Here is a 16,247-nt window from a genome sequence, read left to right as displayed (position 1 = left end):
CTAATGATGCACCTCTTTTTACTCCGGAAACATAGTCAGGGCAATATTAGTTCTTTTCCCTTTTGCATTTCTTATATTTTGTACACTAAGGACAGTGTGTCCTTCAAGTGTGGGGTGGGTGATATTTATCCCATCTTAATTATTTGTTTATTCTTTGTGCAATTTTCTATAAAATTTTAAAAAATTTTCACTTTGTTTCGATGCTTTTACTGTTGACTTGCTTTTGGAAATCTTGTTTATGTCCATGTGATCGGGTAAAACCGATAGTGTTGAGTCTTGCGGAAGAATGTAAGATAATTAGTTTGAGTTTTGTACTAAGTTGCTTTGGTTTATCTAATTCTGTTTTGATGATTTTTGTTTGGAACCTACTCAAAAGCACACTTGTGAGAAATTGAGCCTAAATTGTAAGAATACACTTTATATGCTTGTATTTATTTCTTGTTGAGAGTGCCAATTACTGTCTTTACTTTTAGAACTTGCTCGGTAATGCTTATGAGGGCCACAAGGAGAGTTTAACACTTTGGTATGATAGAGGCACTTAGGTTTTTCATTGTAGCCAAATAACCTTCATTCGTTTATTGATTCTGTAGATAACCCTCTCTTTCACCATTTTTTTTATCATATTTCATTGCCACTTAATTTTATTCTGCTTTGGGTTATGATTCTACACAGAAGTTGTTTTTATTCAGAATTTTTGTTTTGGGAATAGTATGGAATCTTATAGCAGCTTTCTTCAATCCAAAAAAAAAATTCACTTTATTATGTGAATGTTCTTCCCTTATGAAAGAAAGAAAAAGAAATAAAAGAATAAGAGGGAAAGGTGATGAAAAGAAAGAAAGTAAGTGAGCTAAACATTTTGACTTAATTCCTATTTCCCACCTTGGACTACTGTCCATTATTTACCCCTTGTGATCATTGTGACTTGTGTGCAGGTCATGTATTTCATTGCAGAACACCATAGGTTCAACTCTTATCAAATTTACCTACCCCTACCTACTCCCCATTACAACCCTTATAAAGACCTCTTGATATGGTTGTTGACTCTACATAAGTGGTAGGAGTAGGATTTAAGAGCAAGTATATAGTAAGTAAGGCAGTAGTTGATGCATTAAGCGATTAAACATTACCTTTTAAACACTTTAAGTGATTTAGAGTGAATCTGGTGAGGAGTTGGTTCTGAATAATTTTGTTGAGATAGTATTTTGCGAATTATTGGCATCTTGGTTGTGATACTTGAATTAATTGCTTCGTTTCTTTTTGTTTGACTTACGGTTGTTAAGGATATGTGCAGGAGCTCTCTAGCTTGTCTGTCAGTTTAAGTGTTGTTCCTTAGTGGTTTATTTTCCTTATTTTACTTTTAATTGCTTGAGGACAAGCAATGAGCTAAGTGTGGGGTTATTTGATGTGCGTAGAATACACACATCTAAATAGGGATTTTAAGGCAGAATTTATGTACATTTGGATGTGAATTGGTCCCAACACTCACCCTATGCATTTGTTTATGTGCATTAGGTCCAAAAGAAGTCAAAGAAAGATAAAGGGAAGAATTGGAGCATAATTGGACGTCAAAGCTGTCGAAACAAGCTAAGTATGCGCATGAGGAAGCTGAACATGGCCGTGTTGATTTCAACACTGGCCGTGTTCCCAACACGGTCACTAACATGGCCGTGTTGGGTGCATCAAACATTATAGAAAAGGAAGTTCTTAGGGAGCACGACCACAGAGAGTAACACGGGTATAAATACCAACCCGTGTTGGGAACACGGGAATCAATATGGTTGTGTTGGCGGCGACAGGGGGAATTAATTAAAAGAAAAAAGAGAGGAAAGAAAGAGGAGAGTGGGGGAGAACGTCCCAAACCCTAATTTTTCTCTCCCTAAGGGTTTTCTGAGCTGAAACCAAGGGAAAATGAGACTTGGATCAAGGTTTCAATCGGATTTCCTTCAAAGATTGAAGATTGAGCGAGGTTCGTTGATTGGTTTTCAAATCGAGCAAGAGGAACAAGATTCGATTCAATTCGAGCAAGAGAAATTGGGGCTGTTTACTCTCATCCAAGGGTGTAATCGGGTTTCTCTACCTTTACTCATTGTTGTAATTGAATTCTTGTGTATTTTGATAATGAACATGATTAACTAGATTGATTAAATCCATTGGGATTTCTTTACTATGTTGGCTTAGTATTATATTGTTGGATTGTTTGGGTTAGTTTTGTATTCTTCTTGCTTTCAGTATTAATAAGATAATGCATCATTCATGAGACGTTGTGAATTGTGTGTTTAGATTGCTTTGTGTGATTGAGAAGTCCATTTGGCAATTGGAATTTTGAATAGCAAGAACTGGTTAATAATCGCTTAGAGATAAGGATAATTAACTAGCCGGATTAGGAATTAACAAAGCTTAATAGAGGCAGATTAAAGCTTAATGCTAATTTAAGAATCAATCGTTAAGAAGAGATTCCAACTTTAAGTTATTAGGTTTAGGAATTCGGTTATCTCAAGAGAGAAACCGAATTCAGTTAAGAATTCATCCACGGGTAGCATAATTAGACTCATCAATCCTTTATCTTTTGTTTGATTGCCAACTAGTTTAGGTTCCCTTTGGGTTTGCTTTATTGTCTTGGTTATTTTAGTTATCAATTACTCCTGCATCTCCCTTAGAATTTAGCTTATAGCTATTAGTTAGTTTAGAAATTATTCATCACTCATTTTAGGTTAATATAACAAAGAACAAAGGAGTAACTCTGGGCTTTCACTTTCCCGAGGAATACGACCTTGATACTCGCCATTAGTGCTAGACTGCATCGATAGGTACACTGCCTTAGATTGTAGCTAACACAAGTAGCACACATCAAAGATTAAGCCTACTTGATGCACTATGTTCTTAATCGAGGCTTGTTGATCTTCAAGTATCCTCTCTGTTTGTTGGAATCTATCCTCAAGACTTGCAATAAACCTCATCATCAGCTCCTCTAACACTAACTCTTCACCTTGAGTTGATGGTGCAAGATTAGGCTGCTGAAATTCTGGTAGTTCTTGGCCATCTAAGCTCCATCCAAAGGGTGAATGAGTGCTCAACTCTTGATTGTAGGTGCTTCCATATGAGTCATTTGGCCAACTTCCCATATAATTCACCTGTTCATAGTTATAAGAACAATGAGCAACATCACTATATAATGGACAATCATTACTCAAATGTAAATCATAACAAAATTCATAAAAAACTTGAGATGAAAGGATAGAAGTGGAGAGTTGATTGGTAGCCCTGCAAAACGATTCCACTTGAGCTTTTAAAGATGCACGGGTATCCCAATTTTTAGCACTCTCTTGGTTCCTGATCCCATTTTCCAACGTGTCATACAAATAGTTTAGCATTGAACCTCCTTATCATCCACTATCTGAATCATAAACTTAACTAAATAAATATGTACAAACAAAATAGAAATAAATATAAAAAAAAATGGCTAAATTAACAAATAGCAAATTTCACTCTAGTTTTCAAACATTCCCCGGCAACGGCGCCAAAAACTTGATGGCTACTATTTGTGTTAGCTACAATCTAAGGCAGTGTACCTATCGATGCAGTCCAGCACTAATGGCGAGTATCAAGGTAGTATTCCTCGGGAAAGTGAAAGCCTAGAGTTACTTCTTTGTTCTTTGTTATATTAACCTAAAATGAATGATGAATAATTTCTAAACTAACTAATAGCTACAAGCTAAGTTCTAAGGGAGATGCATGAGTAATTGATAACTAAAATAACCAAGACAAGAAAGCAAACCCAAAGGGAACCTAAACTAGTTGGCAATTAAACAAAAGATAAAGGATTGGTGAGTCTAATTATGCTACCCGTGGACGAATTCTTAACCGAATTCGGTTTCTCTCTCGAGATAACTGAATTCCTAAATCTAATAACCTAAAGTTGGAATCTCTTCCTAACGATTGATTCTTAAATTAGCATTAAGCTTTAATCCGCCTCTATTAAGCTTTGTTAATTCTTAATCCGGCTAGTTAATTATCCTTATCTCTAAGCGATTATTAACCAGTTCTTGCTATTCAAAATTTCAATTGCCAAATGGACTTCTCAATCACACAAAGCAATATAAACACACAATTTACAACGTCTCATGAATAATGCATTATCTTATTAATACTGAAAGCAAGAAAAATATAAAACTAACCCAAACAATCCAACAATATAATATCAAGCCAACATAGTAAAGAAATCCCAATGGATTTAATCAATCTAGCTAATCATGTTCATTATCAAAATTCACAAGAATTCAATTACAACAATGAGTAAAGGTAGAGAAACCCGATTACACTCTTGGATGAGAGTAAACAGCCCCAATTCCTCGTACTCGAATTGAATCGATTCTTGTTCCTCTTGCTCGATTTGAAAACCAATCAACGAACCTCGCCTAATCTTCAATTTTTGAAGGGAATCCGAATGAAACCTTGATCCAAGTCTCCTTTTCCCTTGGTTCCAGCTCAGAAAACCCTTAGAGAGAGAAAAATTAGGGTTTGGGACGTTCTCCCCCCGCTCTCCTTCTTTCTTTTCTCTATTCTTTCTTTTAATTAACTCCCCCTATCGCCGCCAACACGGCCGTGTTTATGCCTGTGTTCTCAACACGGGCTGGTGTTTATGCACGTGTTACTCTCTGTGGCCGTGCTCCTTAAAACTTCTGTTTCTTTGATGTTTGATGCACCAACACGGCCGTGTTGGTGCACGTGTTGGGAACACGGCCGTGTTGGTGCACGTGTTGGGAACACGGCCAGTGTTGAAACCGACACGGTCCTGTTCAGCTTCCTCATGCTCGTACTTAGCTTGTTTCCGTAGCTTTGACATCCAATTATGCTCCAATTCTTCCCTTTATCATTCTTTGACTTCTTTTGAACCTAATGCACACAAACAGACGCATAAGGTGAGTGTTGGGACCAATTCACATCCAAATGTCCATAAAATCAATCTTAAAAGTCCCATTTAGATGTGTGTATTTTACGCACATCATGCATCTTAGAGATAAGTGTAATAACTTACTGGAATAAGAACTAGACATTCTTATTAACGATAATTTAAAGATTAATGCTATTTTAAAATCAATTGTTAGGAAGATATTCCAACTTTAGATCTTTAGAATTAAGAATTGGTTAACTCGAGAGAGAAGCCAATTCATTTAAGAAGTCATCCACAGATCGCAATTCTTAATCAATCAATTCATTATTTATTATTTTTAAGCCGGCTAGCTAAAAGGATTCCCAATTGGGTTAATTCATCTCATTGTCTTTTTCAAACTTTTATTCTCTTTGTTAAAACTTAATTTTTATTTGCATTCTCATTCATTTTTAGTTAATGATTTTAACCATTTTTTGATCGGTTGGATAATATGAATAACGTAATAGCAGTAGCTTCTCAGTTTCTGTGGGGTACGACATTGATACTTGCCATAACTAGATTACATTCGATAGGTGCACTTATTTATAGATTACTAGTCATGTTTAACGAAGCATCAAATTCACTTTTAAAAGAAAATTCTATAAACACCCTCTGTAGTTATTAAATGAGAAATTGGGAGTTTTACAAAAATTTTAAATCAAATACTCTAAAGATTTGAATTTGACCAAAATGAAAAGGCAAAGCAAGTAGGCCTGTGGAAGCTAAACAAAAAAAACTTAAAATCAGAAAAGTGAGAGACACACGGAAATAGAGCGCGTGAAACGAAAATGTCTTAGCAATGAAGTTGCCCTATAAATGGCGGGAGCCTCTCATGCATCGAAATTTCTCACACCCAATCATCTCTCTCTCTCTCTCTCTCTCTCTCTCTCTCTCTCTCAGTCTTAGTTTCTCTGAAGCGTCAACTTTCACTATTTACACTTCAAGCCCTTCCAAAACCCTCGAATCTTACAAAAACCCCCAAATCTTTCACCTTAGCCCTTCGTTTCCTCCTCTCAGTTTAACTTCCCTCTGTCAGTTTCTCTCTCCTTTATCACACAAAAATACCCCTTCTTGCAATTTTATGGACTTCTAGGGTTTCATTTATTTTTCCCATTCATTTACGAGTTAGGGTTTCTTTTTGCTGGGTGTTAAGAGCAGAGGAGAATTGGAGCAATATCGGAGATTTGTTTCGATTTAATGGAGGCCGCAGCGGCCAGTGGTGTCGTTGCCTCGCGCGGTGGTTCTTTGCCGATGCCATCTTCTAGGAAAGAGTGGCGTGCCGTTTCTGACCACCATTCTGTTCGAAGCGGCGGTGATGAGGTGGTTATTTTGCTCTCTAAAGTTATCCGTTTAGGTTTGTTTGGTTCATGAGAAATTGCAGGAAGTGAGAGAATTTTCTTAAGTTACTTTTAAGTCGTGGAAGGGTTAAGTTTGATGCCATGTATGTAGCTTTCTTCATTTTTTTCTTTCAGCAAATGATAATGGATTAGGGTTTATTTACTTATTTTAGTGTACTTATACAGTATTGTAAAATAGAATGCGCCCTTGATACGAACATTTTGCCCCACTTTTTTAAAGTAAAGTGTGAATTAGCATTCGTTAGTTGAGGTATGCATAAATAACACAAATTTTAAACTGAACTTTTGGATAGGAGGTTAACTGGTTAACTGAGTGAAATTAGTTTTCAATGGTGTACAAGTTAATTCCCAGGTTGGTTAGAGGAACTTGAATACACTCCATAATTAATTTGTTTCCTTAAGTTTGGACTATCCAAATAATTTCGATTTTTGGTTCTTTAGGTCTTGTGCATTTTACTGGCAATTAATAACTATGTTAGGATATGTTGATTTCTTGGCCATTAACTTGGTGGCTTCCTAATCACAGGAATTGGAAAGATCAAATTTGGGGCAATCAGCTGAGAGAACAATATATGAGGTAAAACTAGTTGTTTTTATCCAGATTTTGTTTGATCATAATGGAAAGTGAACTTGATTTGTATGTTTATCAAGGTGCAGCATGGAAGAGAACCTGCTGATGTGGACTTTTGTTCGATCACTGTGGATGGGAGTTTGGACAATGACATTTTGCAGCAGCGAATTCACAGTATTACTAGACAAAGAGAAGAACTGCAACAAATGGAGATCGAAGTTAAAGCTCAGATGATAGCAAGATCTGAGATAATAGAAATGCGAAACAGCTTTGATGCTCAAATCAAAGAGCATGAGGATTCTGCTGCAAAACTTCAGGTTGAAACATTTTAGTGGTTTCATTTTCCAAGTTGCAAATTATGTTTGTCCATAATAGTGGTGAGCAGTTAAAATCTGTTTATGGCATTTCGAGTACATTTTACTGTCCCCCATATCATTCATTTAATTAGAAGTGGCAAATAGGAGAATAAGATATATCTTCCTTAGGGCTCTAGTTCTCTGGTAGGTGGGCTATAGATAAGATTCCACAAGAAAGCAAATTCCTTCTCTGGGAGGGAGCTATTGAGAAGCGCTATCTTTGTTTTTTTATGGTATGTGCTCTGGGTATTATCCAGTACTCTAAGTACCAATACTGGAATCAGTAGTTTCCGTGCCCCAAGTACAATATTGTCATAGACCCTTAGTTCTGATTAAATTTGTCTAAATATTAACTGTTTATAGCCCCTGAGGTAAACTTTCTTTAGAAATTATTTGGTTACATGAGAGTTTAGATACCAATGAGTTGATACTCTTTTTTATTTTGCTTTCATTCTAAATGCATGCTTAATTATTTTGTAGGAACAACTCCACGAAAGGGAACAGGCTATACATGATTTAGAAAGGAGAATGGAAGAGAAAGAAAGGGAATTGCATGCCATTAAATTGGATAATGAAGCGGTTTGTTATTATGTCTGATATGCTTGCAAACAGGCGTACTTGGCGAAGCATGTTTTTTATATGGTCTCATCTTTTTCTTTTTCAGGCCTGGGCCAAAGAGGACCTTCTCAGAGAACAAAACAAAGAATTAGCAACATATAGGTAAGCATTGGCGATTCTATCAGAATTTATTTCTATACTCCACTTCGCAAGCTACCTGCCCTAGATATTGATGGACGCTCCTCACGAGGCAGTAAAAAACAATAGAAACAAAGTGAGCGAAAAATGAAATCACTAGGTCTAAAATATGGTGTATTATGCTGTTAGGTCTTCGTTTGTCGGTGTGGTTTTCTTTGTAATAGGCTTTTACACTTTTTTCTACAAGAAAATTTGTTTTTAAAGCTAAAGAATGTAAAGATGCAAGCAACAAGTAGATGCATTTAATAACTAGGCGAATGATTTCTTTTTATTGTTTTGGCGCAGAAGAGAGCGTGATCATTCAGAAGCTGAAAGGGCACAGCATATACAGAAAATACGTGACCTTCAAGAACATATTCAAGAAAAAGAGAGGCAGATTCTTGAGTTGCAGGAACAGGTCTATCAATTGGACATTACATATCTGGTTCTCTATTAAGAGGAGTAAATTTCATATATAGTGCCTAACATTAAGCGTGTTGCAATTGCTATCCCTAAATTTTATTTTGTATCAGAAACCTCCTGATATTTTAATTTTAGTACCTTGAAAATACTCTTAGCTTGATTCTAAAAAAATTCTACTAAAATATGAAGTGAAGCAAGCCGAAAGGATTTCTGTTCTAAAACTAAAGTGCTAGGAGTTTTTTATTCAAATTGAAATTTAGGGACTGAAATGGAGAACACACTTAAAATCAGTCTCTACTGATAAACTTTATTCCTATTATGGGTAAAGTCTATTATGGTTAATAAAAATTGCAACCACAGACCAATAATTGGTATAAGGTTTGATTATTTAATTATAAATCATTGACCAAAAAATAATGTTATTAATGTGGATGAGGTCTAATATAAATCTTATCTTTCAGCATAGGGTTGATCAGGAGACAATATTTTTGAAGGATGAACAGGTGAAAGTCTGGATTGCACGTGTTCAGGAGATGGATGCCTTGCAATCTACTACAAATCACTCATTACAAGTTGAATTACGAGAGCGTACAGAACAATACAATCAACTATGGCTAGGTTGTCAAAGACAGGTTGATCTGACTTGGCTTTTTCATGGCATTTCTTCAGTTGTTGGCCTATATTTCTAATGTGTGTATGCATGTGAGCTCGTGTGTTTGCTACACGTGTAATAGCTCCCTTTCTATTCTGTACTACAAAATAGTTTCGCAATTTGCTTCTTAAGTACTTTTGTTATCTATGAAATTGTTTTATTCCTTACCTTTCTTGATGCCATATAGACCAGTAGTTGCTACATGATAAATGGTATGATGCAGCTATCTTTTGGCCAAAATTGAGTATTGTAAATTGATTTATTTGCTTTGTTTCCTTGTGTTACTGATGTCAGTTAGCAGAAATTGAGAGACTTCATTTGCACACCATACAACAGCTTCACCTTGAGCTAGCTGATGCAAGAGAAAGGAATGGATCCTATCCTGATGAGTCACGCATTTCTCAGACAAGCCCAAAGGATGTATCAAATTTTGGACAAAACAATGGAAACCAACTAGATGTAAATGGGAGTGGGGCAACAAGTGCTAATAACGGAGCACTTCCAAATGGGAATGCAGATAATGCATCAAACCAGGTAGGATTACTTCTACTCTTAGTTGTTTGGCCACTGATAAGTAGCATATCGATGCTCAGCATGAGCTTTATATTAGTATTTGTCGTTAATACAAGAACATTCCACAACATTCTGTTGCCTCTTGCGCTAACACTCTGCCTACTAGCTTATCTATTATCCTTGGTTGGGGATCTGGTTTTCATCATGCTTTAGGGTATCTTCTAGAGGAAGTGTTCATTGGATGCTTTGGTGAAAGCAACCAAGACATCTTACGGACCAACAAAGCACAATCAGCTTTTGGTGGGGAATTTCTTCTGAAGTCATAGTAAATAGTACCCAGGACTTAATATACCTTTACACGCATAATTAATTATCTTTTTTACCATAATTGGACAGATAGTTCGTGACTTGTTGGGGATTTGTCTAGGTCTTCAAGTTGGTGGATTTCTTTTTAGGTCTTTGGTTGGGTCGAGTAAACTAGGTATTAGTTTCGAATAAAGTAATATGAATTTACATTCATCGATGGAATGACTACTTTGAAGGATTTCTTGTATGATACAAGTTCTACTTGATTAATGGTTCATTACAAAATCTTGCACATTTAACATTCTCTTTAGAGAAAATATGGGACACTCTTATATTTGTTTTTCTTATTTAGTTTTTGGATGGCTTCTATCATCTGGTTTTGAGTCTGCTTTTGTAGAAGTATTCCTCTGTGATCCCAAATTAATGTTTTCGGAATTTAGCATCATTTTACCTAGAATCCCCGACTGGCTTGTGCATGATACCAAGCCTTGCTATTTTATCTTTTCTTGGTCCATATTTGGTTTGCATCTAATAGAATAAACACTTGCAGTGTTTAAGGCATTGTGTAAGCAATATGTTATATGCATTTGCTTAACTCTCTGTCTCTCTCTGTGTAATAAGCATCTCTAGCTCATGAATTACGCCGAAGGCTGCCTGATACTATCACAAGTTATGTTGAATTTTATGATATTGACCAGTTGTTGTTCAAGGATTCATTACCTCTCTTGTAGTTGAAATTTCTGGAGTTTTATGTATGATCATGTAATGCTTGAAGCTTACTCCTGTGAAAGTGGCATATATTGTCTATCACTTTCCAGTTTTTATTGATAATGAGTCTAGAACCATGTCATAGATGGATTGATGATGGCAAAGAATGATATTAGACTGCCAGAATTTTGTCATGCCTTAATGGTTCATGATGCTCTAATGAGATTTTGGAGGGTTAAATGTGAGATTGAGATAGTTTGGTTTTATTTGGGTATTAGTTTTTTAAAAGTAATATCTGCTTTTATATACTTTTAAAAATTGACTAGTGAACAAATGCCTATTCCAAATGTTAATTCATGGACCCTTTCATGAAAAAAACACGGTTGGAGAGAAATGAAATTCAATTTGAACAAATATGAGGAAGGTTGATTTAGTAATAGCTTTTCTTAACTTGACTTAGTTAAGCTTATTGATTTCCTCCCCTCTCTGAACAAGTTGCATGGAATTAGGGAAGTTGAGCAGTTTGGATCTTTTTGACCTTTTGTTTTCTTGCATATCAAATGAGGTTATCAAGTTCTCTTTTAGAATGTCTAGCTTCCTGCGGTTACTTCCTGCCAACAGAATAAAGCTGAAGAAACTGTTCATATGGATACTTAGAGAACTTATAAAGTGATATAATGTTTCTAACCTCTAGCCTGATTATGTTCATGAGGATTGAGATGTTACAAAGGTAGATGATGGTTTATCTGATATATAATCTATACAATGTGTAGTACGAGCAGTACAAGTTGAACTATGTGTTAACAATAGAAGAAAGTGCTCTGCAAGCATAACTAAGCTATCAGGTTAAGGTATCTTTGCTTTTGTTATCATCAAGTGCTAATTAAAAGGTGCACTTCTACTCCTAATTGATCGAAACAAACTTTGCAATAGGATAGTTATTTTGCTGTTAGTATTGTCCCTAGTGTGAAGACTTTTCAGATGAAAAAGGAGCATGCAGGACCATTTCATTGTTTTTTAAGTAAAAGCTAAAATGTTTGTAAGGTGATAAGCTTTGTTATTATGTGGCTTCTTTTGACGCTATGTTGCTTTTATACCTGTCAATCAACCAACAATGTGACGTTGATTAGTGAAAAACCTTGTTTGTATTAGTTGACAAAGATGTAAATCAGTTGACTTAATGCTGTATTCGTGATGACTTCCAATATTTTGTTGCGTTTCTCATTAGACCAATCATGCTGCTGGTGTTCCAATTGCTCCATCGTCTTTACTCGGAATGCCTACCTACCTTCCACCTGGACAGGTGGCTGCTCTGCATCCATTTCTTCTGCATCAGCAGGGGATTCCCCATTCTGTGCCATCACACGTTCCTCAATCTCATGTTGGGCATTTTCATTCGGTACCTGCAATGTCATCCCTTCCGAAGTGGCAGACCCAACAGGTACTACCAGATTGAAAATTTGAAGTTTCTGTTCACTTTGTTATGCACGACTCTTGGTATTGTAACATGTCTACTTTTCATTTTGTATGAAATGAAAATGAGTGTTTTAATTGTAGAAGTGTAACAAGTATTCTTCTTTTAATTCCTCATCATCTTCAGGCTATCTCAGAGGGTGGACAATTGCCCACACAAAATGAACTTGCATCATCCCAAAGTGATCACAACCGTATGATATCAGATGCAAAGTACGAGTATGAAATATCTGTTAGTGGACAGGACTTTCATCCAGATTATTTAGATGTTAACATCAGCCAAGTAACGGAGCCTGATTCAGTAATCTCATCATCCACCGGGGAAGCACAGGTTCTGCATGTGAACATATTATCTACATGCAATATATTTTTCATAACAGAACTGACGCTGTAAAAAAATTCTATTTTTTGCAGGTTTTTGAGTCTATGGATAGAAGTTATTTAATATCCCCTCAGCCTGACCAGGGCTTACAGCAGATTTCTTCACATTTTAATGATTCCTTACGACTGAATCCTCTTGAACAAAACAGCGAAACCAAGGTCATTACTACTTTCGCTCAATATCCCTCTGCTTTCTAATTCCATTGTTTGGCCTGTTAAGTATTCAAATAAGCTAGCTAGCAGCATATAGACTTAACTCAAGCTGAATTTAAACTGGTGCAGGAGCAAAATGTTTTGAACTTGGGTGATCAAGGATTGGATGGCCAAGTTTTGTCAGAAGAACAACCAATTTCTTCTGCCAGTGCATCACTGTCTGAAACATCAATGCATTCAGTTAATCTCAATGAAGCCACAATCAATAATGGTGCTGGTGTAGGTTTGTCTGAGGAACCGATCTCAACTGGGCAGGCAAATTCGGTGACTATAGGAAAAATTTCGGAGACTGTCCTTCTTGATGAAAGATCTCTGTTAGCTTGCATAGTTCGCACAATTCCTGCTGGTGGTAGAATTCGGATTAATTCAACGGTTTGTATCTGTAATTAATATTATGCCATCTTAGCCAATTTCCATATCCTTCAAGAGTTGAGAGTAGCTTTTTATTTGTGTCTGAATACAGCTGCCAAATAGGCTAGGCAAGATGCTTGCACCGTTGCATTGGCATGATTACAAAAAAAAGTATGGAAAGCTTGATGACTTTGTGGCTGGTCACCCAGAAGTGAGTTTCTGGAATTTTATTATATATATTGCTAGATTTTCTTATCTTGATATCTGAAGAATTTTAGTCTGTGATTTCAGCTGTTTTTGATTGAAGGTGAGTACATTCAGCTTCGAGAAGGAGCTCAAGAAATGATAGCTGCCACAGCAGCTGTTGCTAAAGTTGCTGCTGCTGCTGCAGCTGCATCTGCTCCTTACTCGTCTTATTTGCCTTCTGTGGCTGTTACTCCAATGGCACAGTCTCACCGGCTCAAGAAGGTCCCATCAATTGATCCCAAACAATCTAATGGTGTTAGTTTCGGTACTGCTGGAGGGCTCTCAAATGTAAAAATTTTGAGCAAATCAAAAGATGCTCAAGAACTGAATGGCCCAGATTTTGATAGATTAAATGTAACCATCACACAAAGCAAGAGTTCAGTACATGGGAGGTCTAGTTTGAGCTTCGTTGGAAAGCAGCAGGGCAGGTATGGGTTATATGTTTCTAAATATTTCTGCTGTGCCTTTGAACGAGTCTGTTGTGTATCAATGAATGAATTGTTTGTTGACAGTAAAAGTTTGGGATTTTTGCAGGACAACTGGTGCTGCAGTAACCTCTGGAAGATAGTATGTATATTAATATCAATTGTGAAATTTGGTTCTTCTTATGAGATAGTATTTATGCATTCCTTGCCATCTTTGCATGGGCGCCACCTCTGATATTTACTTGATTGATTCATTATATAGCTCTAGTTATCTAATTGTCGGATTTTTCGTGCCTTGACCATAATCCATAATGGAGCCATCATCTTTTAAAAAAAAAAAAAAATTAATTTCTTGTAGTTGATTGGGCAATACTGAAAGATACAGAAATCAAACTTTATTTAACTGTATGGTCTTGAAGTAGTTCATTAATTAGCTGGAGTCGCCAACTGTGTTATTTGTTTTGGCAGGAGGACACCACATGTAACTTTGGATGTCAGCTGGTATCTTAATGGAGCTTATATAGGGATGATTTGATGCAGACTGTTATTGCTGATTCATATTGCCAGCCATCTTTTGCTTAAAAAGAAATCCTATATTGGACTTCTCATCTCGTTCTCTTTTGCTTTGATGCTTTTTGATAAAAAAAGAAAAACAGAAAAAGAAAAAACAGAACATTTTATTGTGGTTTATGATACAAGACAAAATATTCAACTCTGCATTGATATTCATGCACAAAATTGCATCTGTGCATCTGATAGCTAACTTATGTGTTTGCCAGTCCTTTCATGGAAGTGCTTCGGTTAAATTGGCTGAGCTTCTTTATTTTATTCCTTGATGCGATTTTAATATATTGCTAAAATGCTTTTACTATTGGGTTCCATTTTTCCTTTTTCGTTTTTCTACACCATGTGAATAACTTTTGGATTATTGGATGGCCAAATATGCAAAATTGCGTCTCAGGCCCTGTTTGTTTTTCATCTAAAGTAACTTGCTATTAAACGCAAGAAGCAGAAAGTGTTGGTTATAAATTGATTTTCTAATTGTTTGTTTAGCCCGAATCTTGTAACTGATTAAATTAACTCCTTACCATGAATATTGCCAATGCGCATATTTAATTGCTTGCTCTTATATTATCAAACTTTTAGCTTTTAAAGTGCTATTTTAAATGAAATAGTTTGTTAGATGTAAATATTGATAAGTAGATAATATTAGTATAAATATTTTTGTAAAAGGACCTCAGTGCATTGTGTTCTAGACATCTCCTTTTATTTTTCTTGATAAACCCGTATGAATATTGGATGAAATATTTAAACTTTATTTTTACAGTTTGTACAAATAAAAATATTAACCATGCTTCTCCTATTGCATTTTAATTGTACGTTTTATTACGTAAAAGATTCTAGTACTATTTGAACTATTTTAAATATAAATATTAAAATGTGTATAACATAAATATTAATATAAATATAATTTTAATTAATTAAATGTAGTCTATTAAGATCAATCTCTATTTTACCTTTTCCTAGGGATTTTTTCACAATTGTCACAAACAGAATATTTATAAAAATACCTGCAAAAATTCCTAATAACAAAAATGTCCTAACATAGAAAAATATTTATGAAAATACCTAATTTTCATTTCTTCAAAGAACAACAAGAACAATTCAGAAAAACAATGAAAATTATGTAAAAATTTGGAAGATTACGAGATTAAATACCAAAAACAATGTGCAGATACTGACTACCAAGGTCGATTTCAGAAATGATTGAGCATAAAATATGTCATTTTCAACAAACATAAAAACAAAAGGTAATTTTTAATTTTTCTTAAAAAAACTCTATATTTAGTTATGTGGAATTGGTTTTATGAAATATTGTTTCATTCTAGTCGACTTTGAGATACTAGAGATGCAAAAACATAAATTTAAGAATTATTTTACTAATTTAAGAATTTAGAGATGTATTTTCAATATTAGATTTGAAGAAAAGCAAAAAAAACCCGACAATATGAAAAAAGAAATATATATTAGATATACGTTGAAACTAAAGGTAGATGTTCAGTATATTTTTGACAAATATAAAATTTAAAATTTATTAAATTCCGTGAAATAATATTGCATTTTAGTTTGATATTGAGATATTAGTGATAAATAGATAAAAAAATAAGTTAAAAGATATTTTGTTGATTTAAGGATTTAGAGAAGTGTCAAGGAAAAAAAAATAATAATATGAAAAAAGTAAATATTGAGTATACGTTGAAGAAAAGATATATGTTTTGTATACATTTGAAAAATAATGAATATGAAATACATTATTTGACTTTTGAATTACATTTTTTACTAAAAAATTATTACTAAAGTAAATGTTTGATATACTTTACAAAAATTTTCAAATTTATTTATAGCATCAGATATGAGAAAGTGTCAATTTTGGAATTAAAAAAAGGTATATTTCTGTTGTACTTTTAAGCAAAAAAGTATCTCTCTAATATCTTTTATATATAATACAAAATCTATAACTTTAGAGAAAAAATGGAAACAATGCCGGTGTTCATTCACTACAATGGTAAATGGGATCAAAGCAAGAACTTTGTGGACTTTGAAGT

At 34.9% G+C, this 16,247-nt stretch overlaps 1 protein-coding gene across 3 annotated transcripts; it reads left to right on the top strand.

The window, feature by feature from the left end:
* The first annotated feature begins 5,773 nt into the window (after positions 1-5,773).
* LOC8262233 lies at positions 5,774-14,469 on the top strand. Of its 3 annotated transcripts, none has more exons than XM_015719436.3 (16): positions 5,774-6,250; positions 6,815-6,865; positions 6,940-7,176; positions 7,696-7,794; positions 7,880-7,935; positions 8,260-8,368; positions 8,835-9,005; positions 9,320-9,559; positions 11,781-11,993; positions 12,153-12,356; positions 12,440-12,565; positions 12,689-12,991; positions 13,083-13,181; positions 13,262-13,644; positions 13,751-13,783; positions 14,110-14,469. In XM_015719436.3, coding segments are annotated over exons 1-16 (2,448 nt in total). In that variant the 5' UTR covers positions 5,774-6,127; the 3' UTR covers positions 14,111-14,469. The 3 variants fall into 3 exon arrangements, with proteins under 3 accessions (XP_015574922.1, XP_015574923.1, XP_015574921.1); XM_015719437.3 differs by having other exon boundaries at positions 5,775-6,250; positions 6,946-7,176; positions 8,257-8,368; XM_015719435.3 differs by having other exon boundaries at positions 5,775-6,250; positions 8,257-8,368.
* The last annotated feature ends 1,778 nt before the right edge of the window (positions 14,470-16,247 follow it).

This window comes from Ricinus communis, chromosome 1 (assembly GCF_019578655.1).
Source record: "Ricinus communis isolate WT05 ecotype wild-type chromosome 1, ASM1957865v1, whole genome shotgun sequence".
Taxonomy (NCBI): Eukaryota; Viridiplantae; Streptophyta; class Magnoliopsida; order Malpighiales; family Euphorbiaceae; genus Ricinus; species Ricinus communis.
Note: the sequence above shows the minus strand (reverse complement) of the source record. Positions and strands in the feature narration are given on the sequence as shown.